Source organism: Apteryx rowi, unplaced genomic scaffold, assembly GCF_003343035.1.
Source record: "Apteryx rowi isolate R43461 unplaced genomic scaffold, aptRow1 scaffold_77, whole genome shotgun sequence".
NCBI lineage: Eukaryota > Metazoa > Chordata > Aves > Apterygiformes > Apterygidae > Apteryx > Apteryx rowi.
In genome coordinates this window covers 108,065-119,658 of record NW_020451060.1, presented here as the reverse complement: position 1 = coordinate 119,658, position 11,594 = coordinate 108,065, and the positions used below count along the sequence as shown (strand labels likewise).

The following is an 11,594-nucleotide window of genomic DNA, read 5'->3' as shown; positions in this document are numbered from 1 at the left end:
GTGTTCAAGATGACTGACCAGCTTAATGGTTGGCCTCTCCCTGTAAGTTCTGGGAATATTTACCGATTTGGGCTAGGATTAGTAAACAATACTTGAATTATAAATTGGAGGGGAGAGAGGAAGGGGCATACGATATTGAAGACCATTAATTTAGTTAAAGTGGAAGTAGTGAAATAATGCATTCTGCTGTATTAGTGAATAGCCTCTGCCTTTTTTTGTCTTTGGTGTCAGTGTAGTTATGAATATTCTGATTTAATTCCTGTATTGCATTAAACAGTTAATATGGACAATCTTCTTTTGATGGTACAAATATAAATTCAGTTTGCTCTAAAAAACATTGCTTGCAAATGGTTTGAATTTACCAGTCCTGACTCAAAGTTGTTAGTTGGTTAAATGAAGCAAAACTATATTGGGATATAAAGAAGAATGTTGAGTGTGCATTTCTTTTACATACAGTGTAATTGTTAAAACTCTTGGCAAAGCCAAGCATGCAGATTTTGCAGGAAGTAACTGTATTGTATTCTCACAGAAGTGTTTACTGTCCAGTAACCTTGTCTCCTACTTTGGCAGTAAGTAAATTGATCAAATACTGCTGATGCACAGTACTGGGAAAAGTTCGAGACAATCTCTTTGTTGGCAGGCCTCTGGATCAAAGTCTCATAGATACAGCAGCACAGTATTAAACAAACAAATAAAAAATCAATTAAAATAGAATCTCCTGGTAGGTTAAGTTCTATATGATCAAAGCCTTTTAAAATACCTATAGTTTGGGTGGAAAATTATTGTTTTTTCTTTACCAATGATAGTAAACCTGCAAGGGATCTTACTTTCACAGTGACTTCTGTTTGGGTAGGTGGCATTTGTTGCACTGAGTACAAGGTTGTGATAGGGAAGTGATAGCAAGTAATTTCTGTAGAACTTCTCACAGTTATTTTCACAATTACTCTTGGGCTCTTCAAAGTAACTAACCTGACTTGACATTTTATAAGGACCTTGCTTTAAAAAGTGAGACCTCCAGTCATTCAGAAAGTAGGTCCTTTTAAGAATAAAACTCATAATTTCCAAAGGCCACTGTCAGATGAAAGACCCAAGGGTGAGGTGGGGAGAAGGAGTGATTTTTTTAAATGATGATTTTAATGGTGATTTTAAAAATCACCAGGCTGTACCAAGACACTAAAACACTGAATATAGCCTACATGAACATCCTTTTGAGACAACATTCAATTTACCTATATAAGTATTTAAACTGCATGCCAACCAAGAAACACTATATTTGAAGTCAATTCTGTTGAAATTTAAGAAAAGATGAAGTTTGACCTAAATTCTGCAATGAACCTTGAGCTAAGTTTACTTCTTGAGGTGTAATCAATGTTTAATTTATCAGTAACTATTGTCAACTTGCTTTCTTATAAGAAGTGGTAAAACACTGAGACATCTTTTGCATAGGAAGAACTTTATTTTTTGTCAGAAAGCACTGTAATGTTAAAGGTGGTAGTAAGTGGAACAAAGTCTCTAGGTAAGGAAAACTTTGACTGCCTCTTTAGTAATAAAAGATAGATCACAGTTGTTGGTTTAATGGCATATTAGAATCTTCCTGTTGTTTGCACACACTCTCTCTGAGCAGATACTCGTTGCCCCTTCTGCTTTCCCTCTTTAAAATCCTGTCTTCTGGAAGTCTCATTTACCATTTCTTTCAGAAATGATCTTAGTTAACTCTGAGCAGTTAGATAACTTGTATTTGAAGTCAGCTGCTTGCATTTTGGACCAGAAGAAGAGCACGTGTGCCTAAAGCTTGTCTTTTTATTTCCCTGCTTCCCTCTTTTGCCCCACACATTGGACTAAATGATCTCATAGGATTATATACAAAACTGCCTTGCCTGGGTCCTTAGGTCATCACAATTCTGCTAAAGAAAGTAATAGTAACTTGCAAAAAGAAATGCCTCTCCCACCCCCCACCTACCCTAAAAGTCAAAAGTTCAAAGTGATGGGGGTTTAAAATCTGTACATTCACATCAAACCCTGGTAAGTACCACTGGGAATTTGTTAGCAAGATGGGTAGTTTTGTAAATTGTTTGGTCTGGCTAATTCTCTTTTTGACGGGGTGTCTGCATAATAAAACAGCCCCATCAGTTGTGAGATGGCAGGCAGTTGGGTTGGTTCCTTTGCTTGTCTAGATACTCTGTACAGTTTGAGTTAAAGACTCTACCCTTTCCATGTTTAATCTGTGAATCACTACCATTACTGGAAATTACCATTTCATTTTAATTTCCTCAGTATAGCATTGTGAAATGTTTACTCCTTTGTAAACATTTCTTGTAGTAGGTACAGCATTTACACAGCATGTTACAAACTGTGCTCAGCGCACAGATTCCTGAGTGGTATGGTGCATATATCTTCTGTAGATACTAACTTGTATTGTGGTCACAGCAAGGTAGGAAAGGCAATTTCTAACTCCAGATGTGTCTTCCTTAGTTTTGGGGGTCTTTACTGGTTTAACTATTTCAAAATATAGACAGAAAACTTGCATCAGAAGAACCAAATACAAATAAGCTGCCTGACTAATCCAAATTGCAACAAGATATTCCTAAAACAAATGAAAGTTAATTTAAAGGGGAAAAAAAAAAAGTAAACCAGATGTTGCAGGAATATGCTTTTGGATGATTAGCATCTTTTTTTGTTGTTCATGATAAACAGGAAAAGTGATGCTGAAAGACAACAGTCTTTTAGATTAGTGGGTAATAGACTGTTTAACAGACTGAGTTAACAATTTTTTATATGCAGTCTCTAGACTCTCTCAAATTGTAGAGCTGGTGGGATCCACTGACGGCCCTGGGAAATGCAAGTTCACATATACTTTCAAGCAGTTTGTGTGTTCCTGCAGCCTTGCATGTGAGTAGGGTTGAAACATCCAAGCAGGCTTTTTCCTGTAGTGGGAAAAACACTGACCATCCCTGCAAGCCACTGTGGCATTGTAAGCATTGTAAGGTTAGGAGCTGTAACACTGTGCCAAAAACTTATGAAATAGTGAACTAGGATAGCTGTGCCCTGCTAAATACATGAGCCTAGTTCCATGTTGGCAAAAATATATTAGCCATCAGAACCAATGAGAAGTTGTTTCCAAAGTCTTGCAAACTTCTTTTTCTAAATGAAAAGAAAGCAGGAGGAGTTTGGAGGGAAAGCAAGTACAGAAAGTTGTCTTGCATGGATGATTTTCCCATGCTTCCCACAGAGAATAATGGTTTCTCAGCTGCTACTTGGGTTTTTTGTTGAAAGGGAGGTTCTGCTATTTTTTGGCTGTATCTGTGATTCTCTGAGATTGAAAGAGGTAGTGGCAAACTCTCCTGTCCTGCAGTTTTGAAGGAGAAAGGAAAGATGCTTTTGGCCTTCTTCAGATCAGAGTTTTATGAAAAAAGTGGTATATTTTTAACATCTTATTGTATTCAGTCATTTGTCATCTGCTCTTAGAAGTACAAGGTTCTCATGAATGTTAACTCAGCAACATTTAACTAGCTTTAGGTGCAACAAAAATGTACTGATACCTTCTGGCTCTTGTGGAGGTTAGAAAATCAAAGTACAGAGGTGTCTTCTTCTACTGGAAGTAAGTAAGTGGGTATTATGACCTTCAAGCACAGAGAGGCTATAACAGGTTAAAGTATTGAATTACAATAGCAAAATCTGCACCTGTTATTCATAATATTAATGGCATATTATTTAAATGGTTGATTTGTTGTCTTTTCCTCCCATCATCATTTGAACTGGAGATATTTTGTTTTGCTTTAAGTTCAAGCAAAAGGCATATAAATTTCGGAGCAGGAAATATTCCTCTCATTGGAGAAGCGGCATATCAAAGGTGAATTTGAAGGAATAAAATATGAAAAGTCTCTAGTAAGAATGTACTATTTTGTTTAGAAAAGAGAGACTTCCAAGTCAAGGTGCCTAAACAGACTTACCCACGAGAGCAGCGATTTTTAAGTGTTGAGCACAATTTCCTGTTAGTGCCAGCCAATTTATGAGCATGATATAAATACACGGATCTGAAAGTAAGGGCTCTGCTATGCAGCCAAAGAGTCTTAACTTTTTAGATCCTCCTACTTAAGAACGCCCAATTTATTTTAGTTATGAGGGACTGAAACTGAATCTTCTGCTTGATACTCCATTCTGTGACAGAACACAGCTGCTTTCCCATCACTGTTATGTGTTAAATTCTTTAGTTTTACTGTGTCTGAAAAAAGTGAGCGTAAATCTGCATTTAATAGTGGGCATATCAGAAATGCTGTTTTCTTGTAAAATGGCATAATGGGAAAATACGAAGACTTCATTAAAAATGACAGTACCACAAGAGGGTGCCATTTCTTTAATTTTCATAGTGACTAAACTTATTTTTACAGCTCTGATCAGTGACTTTGAATAGCTGCAGTGTCTGCATTTTGAGGGTGTTAAGAACTAGTCAGTCACTTCAGTTTCAGTTTTCACTTTCAGTTCACTTTCAGTGAACTTTGCCTCTGAGTCTTCCACTTGCACCCTGGCTGTCCCTCAGAACAACCATGAGTATGCAGAAATCAACTCAGGATGAACTGAGTTTTTTTCCCAGTGCTGCTGTAATCTACAAATGCACACACTAAAACTGCTAACTGCCTGGTATTTTCCCTCCAGATCAAACAAACAGGAAAAGACCGCTTCTGTGTGGGTGTGTTTACAATCCCAAATCTGTATCCTATGTGTTTGGTTTCAGACAGATTATGTTCATATACAATACTGGGCTCAGCACAGTGGTTAATGTCTGGTAAACCACAAAACCCCTACTATCACTACAAAATGAGAAGCCAGATGAGCATCTTTCAACTAGTTATCTAGATAAAAACTACTCCAAAGATGCTTCAGATCACAAGTTTTGTTTGAAAAGTAATTAACTAATTCTCTTAAAGATCACAAGTTTGCATGAGAACACTAAAAATAATAATCCATGTGCAATTGCCCATACAATGATTCAATTCTGTCTAACTTGTGGAATCTTGCCAACAGAAGTTAATGTAACCTTATGAAAACTTTGCAGATAAGAGGCATCTCTTCTGTAACAGGGGAAAAAAAGAACTTTAAAAAATTGGCAATAAAAGAGAGGATTTAAACCTTAAATTCTGTGACTATATTCAGAATTTCCTGATCAGAGAAAAAAGTTAAACAAGTATATTAGAAACAGTTTGATCTCAAGTTTTACAGTAGCTGTATGAAAACCTATCCATAAGCATATAATGGACTGGGCATAATATAGGCTTAGGAGGAAGAGTAAAGTGTGCCAAAAGAGGGAAGTGAAAGAGAAGGTCTAACACTGAAAGAATGAAAGTTAATTTTTTAAAAGAAGGAAATATCCATCAATCCTGTGCTCAGTATCTTACCTTACTGGCTGACTCACTTCTGCTGTCTTTGCATATGAGGAATGCTAATTCAAAGCCGATATGATGCCCCTTTCATTTTACTTCCAAAGCTTTCCAAAGAATTGTATTTTGTATATCATCTCCCCACCACTACCTTTTTTCCCCTCTTTTTCTAGCTGCTGTTCAGATAACATGAGCTCATAGTGTCTCAGCCCCCCAGTGGGGTTGCCAAGGACACAAACGTGGAAGCTACAACTTGTTCAAGACCTGACAGATCTTCATCATTCAAGTTCCTGCCTTTTATACTTGTAAAAAAACAAAAACAGCTTTTTACAAAGCTGTAAATTATTTCATTACTCAAAGGCATATTTGCCCTTCCCCTCCATGTTTGATAAAGTAAAAATCAAAAATGAGAATTTCAATCACTGTGTGACTCTGGATGGGATTTTCAAAAGCAGGCTGTGCTTAGGTAGCTCCACTCTCACCCATACTAATGGGAATTTTAACTTCATATGGAAGATGTTAAACAACATTGATGGATTTTGAGAGTTCCATGTTATACACCTTTTACAGAGCCATGATAAAAATATCGACCGTAATAAACCAGCTTGTGATACTACAATCCATTTAAGTATTGGGAAAAGTAAGTTAAGAAAATAATTAAAATGCTGTTTCACAACTCTAACATGCCTGAGACAGTCTCTGTATATAAAATTTAGAAACAACTCTGAAAAAGCCTCACTCTGAAAAAATAGCTTTCTCAATTTCCAGCACTATTTCGGGAAGAGATTTTTCTACACTGACAGTAATAAAGTTTTCTGGTGCTCCAGGAGGCTCCAGAGTATCAAATTGAGACTTAAGTAATTCAGGTGGCATAAAATGTCCTCTCCTCTTCTCCAGGCGACGAACAATGAGGTCTGTAGACCCATCCAAATGAACAAAGAGGATCTTCAGTGCTGTGTTTTCTCCTGGTTTCTCTGGCTGGTTGCTTTCAAGTGCCGATGCACCACTAACTAATATACATCTATACATTTTCTTCAGTGCAGAACAGGCCAGAACTGCATCTTGTCTTGATGATTCTTCTCTACCAAGAAGAAAAGATATGTCCACACTTGGTATATTAAAATAGCAGCTATTCTGCACTGTCTCCATAGCAGACAACCCCTGGTTCCTTGCAGAGAACAGCCTTAGATGTACTGACTTTTTTTTGTTATTTTGACAGGATTTTGAAATCAAATAGATAATGAATGTAAGGACGTGGTTTGAAAGTAAGATCAAGCTAGCCAGGCTCCTGCTAAAATCTCTGACTTAGAGCACTTCTGTATTAACCACCATTCTTTCAATCAGATTCTAATATAGTGCAAGGAAGTGCCATGAGCACTTCCTTAATTGCTGAGAAAAGCAACAACTGAATATCCTTAGAAACTCCCATCATCTAAAAAATTGATGATGTGCATCTCTCTAGAGGGTAAGTGGCTGCTGAACAAAAAGCTCTGTTCTTGAATGTATATTCAGGTATATTTTCAACACCTGTTTTCATTGTTTCAGATTTAACTTAATTGTTTGCTGTAGCCATAGTTACTGGGAGCAGTGGAGATGTGCTCATTTTAAGTAATACAGGGGATTGGATAAAGTTTAATTAATACTCTGTGCATGTATTTTTTCACTGACAAGGTTTCTTAAAATAAAGACATAAAAGCATTAAGTTGTGGGGGTGTTCTGTTGCACCAAAAATGCAAATCTAGAATTAGTTTTGTCTTTACAAATCAGAGTGACTGAAATGTCTGTACAGGAAGATACATTCTCTAATCAAATTAAAATTAGGTATATTTAACAATCATGCACATTCCTCAAACAAAGAAATGAGAACTTGTAATACACAGTGTTATCACCTAGGTGAGCCCATGCCAGCCTTAGCTACTTAGAAGTACAAGTTATTATACCTTGGCATCAGGCACTGTTAAAGTATACTTGATATTGCAGAGTTTCTGGAGCTGCCTTGGCAGGCGTGTCACAGAAAGCAATGGATCATGTTACAGCATAACAAGCCAGAAAATTTCTCAGTAAATTAACCCACACTCCAACAAGGTACAATCACCCGATGCGCATGTGCAAATAACAGCCCATGTGAACCCACAGTAAAGAGAAAATTGGGGACCAGGAGATACAGGGAAAGCTGGGCTAGATGAGAAATTTTGGCAGAATAACCTTTAAGATTACTTTTGTAAGCAAGGTGGTACAATGGGAGGTAAGTGGCTGATGCCATAGGATGGGTGACTTGCTTCTCCTTCCTTCCCTTTTTATCTATCCCTAAATGGAGCCCAGGATCCAAGAAGTGACACAGCATACTTGGAGCAAGCTAAAAGGAAAACGCACTTACTGGCTGTGATTCTCCTCCTCTTTCTGTTTGCAGTAAATGTATGAACAGGTGAAATGAAGCATCACAGAAATGCGGTTGTGACTAGAGAGCAATAATGGGATGAGTCATAGCTCTAACTAGCTGTCAGGTGTCCAGTTCCATAGCATTTGGTAAGTATTTTGCCATCTGAACCTTCCCCCTTCTCTGAGTTTCATATTTTAGATGCTTCTGAATAGGAATCAAATTCCCCCAAGGGTTGAGGTCCAGCAGTTCATCAGCCTCCCACCATTTTTAGAAGGCACAGATGAAACTCACAAAATCAGTTCCATCTCCCACCTACTTGAAACATCAAGAGAAGACCTGATATTGGAGATAATAGAAAAATATGTGGCCAAGGATGCAGAACAGAAATTCAGCATTTTGAGCATGCTCGAGCTCTTGGAACTTGCTTCTTATTCCTCTTTACAAAGGAGGCTTGCTAGGTGTAGAGTATACTATACCAAATTAAAGCAGGGTGAAAAATAAAGTATTTGAGCTTAAAGCTACATATTTTACTCTTCTCACTTTCAAGTTTCATAAAACTTCCTTTGAATTACCTTTGCTTGTTTCTGAACATTTGAGGTAGGATTATTTAGGAAGTATGTGTTTATTAATAAACTTCAAGGTTGAATGATGAGTTGGTCAGCTGATTTAGATCTCTGAAAATAAAAATTTCTAAAGAGAAATTCAATTTTATGTTTACCAAATGCCTAATCATTTTGGACTGTATTTTACTGAAACTAGTAGGATTTTAGAAAAGTGTTATCCTAAATTCATTACCAATGTATTCTGTGGTTATGCCCTCTGGAATCAGCTAATGTCACATTTAGTATTTCAAAGATCCAGTTCAAAAATAAGTTCTTAATACAGACAGCAGAACAAAACTATAATTGCCAACAGCTTTCCCAACATTATTATTCAGGAGTTAGCTCACCCTTATGATGATACCTCAGATCAGTGAAAACAGAATGGCTTTACTAGCTGCAAAGTATTTTTATACCACTACATACATTTCTGCTTTGGAATGCAATGGGGAAAAAACTTGGTTTTGTTTAGCTAGAACTCATTAAAGATAGAGGTTCTCTTACCTCCTTAATATATCATGCAGTGCACAAAGCCATGGAATCCTGTCCTAAAAACAAAACAAGTTAGCTCAAAATTATTTATGAAACTGATTTGAAATAATCACTTCTAACATTAAAAGCATCTCACTAGAGATGAAAATTAGCATTATAATGCAGAGCAAGTTCAGTTTGTATTTCTGCTGCCACTGCATTAAGGCTTCCAAGATGTGCTAGTCTTTTTATCAGTAAGAGTTTTTTAGTGGAATGGTACTTTTTATATTACAAATATCTAGAATTATCTGATGGAAGTAATATGTATTTATGCATAGCATGTGCCTTGTAAATCTTTGAAGAACAGTCAAATTATCTCTTGCCTCTACTAGACAATTCAAATGTTAAGTCTGTTCTAAGATAGCTGCTTATACAGGTTGAACTGTTATTTCTTTTTCCCTGTACCTTGCAATACTCAGGTAATGCTTTGGATCAAAGCTGAAGCTTTCAGGAACTACTCCAAGGTGACAACACAGATCCAAATGTACTTATCTGCAATAAATTAATTATATAATTTTCATGTCAGTAGCAATCACAGATAAATGCAATCATAGCCACATTTTGCAACACCTTTGTTCAGTAGAGTTTGGAAATACAATGCAAATGATTGATTAGATTCTAAATATAATCTAATTTTAATCTTCAAGCTCTTAGTATCTTTTTTCATACCTATGAGCATTAAACCATTGCTCCCGTTTCATCTTTCAATGCACTTACTGCTGGATGAATGGAACAAATGACAATGTGAACAAATAAATGCAACATTTTTTTGCTATTGTCATCACAGAACAACTTCCCACTGCCATTCAAGAAGGCCCTCACAATTTTGCATTACTGATGTGTCAGAAGAGCTACTTCCCTCCTCCTTGGCATCATATGCCAATGAAGAATGGTTTAGTCATTCAATTGTGCAATGCTGCTTTAAAAGAGATACTGCCTTATATGAACTCCCCACTATTAATGAAAGACAAAAATTTTTAATAGGAACCTAGAATATTTTTTTCAGTCTGTAGCTAGTGTTTTGAAGAGCACTCTAGTTCAGCCTTGTGTTTCTAGGGATTTCCTAGAAAAGTTCAAAGGTGTCTCACTGTAATTTTTGTAATTTACTTAAGTTTCTAATTTTGTAAGTATTATTTATAAAAGGAAGCTTGATCAATCTGATCTGTTTGGATTGAACAGCAGGCTAAAGGAAAGGAACCTCATTTTAAGTAGGATTGTATAAAATGGAAGATTATGGAGTAATTACTGTAGTAATTGAAGGTGGTGGGTTGTACTTCCAGGAGAGAGAAATTTGTCTGTCTTAGTGTATCTAATTCAAAGTAAAACATGTAATCTAAAGCTACAGTTCTGTATATTGACTAAGAGACAGAGATTTCTGATAGATGCTGGTTCAGAATTTAACTACGTGTGAACTACCAAGTATAATTTAATAGCCGCTACTCATTTTATGCATAATTCTTTGTTATGTAAAAATCCTCCCTCTCTTCCCAGCTGCAGCCCTACAAATTCAGCATGTGTTTACAGTCAGCTTACCTTACATAAAGCACAACGTACCATAACATGATTTGTCAGAGCTTATGAAGAAAAATGTGTTGATGGCTATTCTGCCAGGATTTATACAAAGTTACCTCATCATTTAGTGGTATTCCTTCTGCCATCTTCTTTTTATTCTCTGGAGAATGATAATCATCTGCATCATAGAATTTCCATCCCAACTAAGAAAAAAAAAAAAAAAAGGAATTAGGGATCATTCCCCTAAACCAGATTAGCTCATAAGAATCTCAGAGTTTATCAGGACACCTGAAGAATTACAGATCTCTTGCACCACAGTATGAATCACCATTTATGTAATGATGTTTACCATAACTATAAAGTAAGCTTAATAAGAAACAGCAACACTTGATGCCTAATGGTTGTTGTTTAAGTCAATTTAGGCTACACTGCATTGGTGACATCCACCCAAGCCCAATTTAGTGAGGAGACAGACTAACCTGACAAATTGCAATTGCTGTGCTGTGTATAAATACTAGCTATTTGTGAACTACAGGCTGCAAGAAGCAGCAAGAAAAAAAAAATCCTATTAAAAAAGTGGTAATAAGCACCCAACATCTGGAACATAACACAACCATACCTTTGCTGCCAAACGTGACCCAACTGCGGTTCTGTAAGAGAGAACAAGTCTGTTAGATAAGCATCACTTTGTAACCTCTTTTCTCTCTGAGAGCTGAGATGTTCTCTTGCCTCTTCGGATGCAACCTGGTGACTGTTGTTACTGCTCTGACCTGCTTCTTCCTGTCCCTAACAGGAGCCACAATAAGACGCCAAAGAAGCGAAAGCAAGTATGGACTATGTCAATAATCCCAGTATTCCCAAATAATCAGTGGTCCCTCCTAACAATCCCAGCATATTTAGTTAAACTTATAAAAAGGGGGCTGRCGACGCGGCAGCTCGGGGCTCCCAGGTCGGTGCGGGAGAGGCCGCCGAAGCTGCCCGCAACCCCCGGTCACGCCGAAGCGGCCCCCGGAGCCGCGGCGGCGGCGGCGCAGCCCCCGCAGTACCTACTTCCCCGAGCCGCTCACTCCCATGACCACCGCCAGCACCATGGCGAGTCCCGCAGCGGCTCCTGCCCCTCCAGCCCGGCCCTTTCCTGCTCCACCGCCCCTTTCCGGCGCGGCACCGCCTCCGCGCCCGCCCCGCGGCAGGGCGTCT

General features: G+C 37.7%; 1 protein-coding gene across 1 annotated transcript; it reads right to left on the bottom strand.

Annotated features, from left to right (window-relative positions):
* Positions 1-46: 46 nt before the first annotated feature.
* On the bottom strand, positions 47-11,488 carry IDNK (IDNK, gluconokinase). The gene is made up of 5 exons (XM_026088401.1): positions 11,448-11,488; positions 11,017-11,047; positions 10,514-10,600; positions 8,859-8,902; positions 47-6,456 (listed from the first exon to the last, which is right to left on the bottom strand). The coding sequence occupies exons 1-5, from the start codon at positions 11,486-11,488 to the stop codon at positions 6,111-6,113; spliced, it is 549 nt and encodes a 182-aa protein (XP_025944186.1). The 3' UTR covers positions 47-6,110.
* Positions 11,489-11,594: the final 106 nt, after the last annotated feature.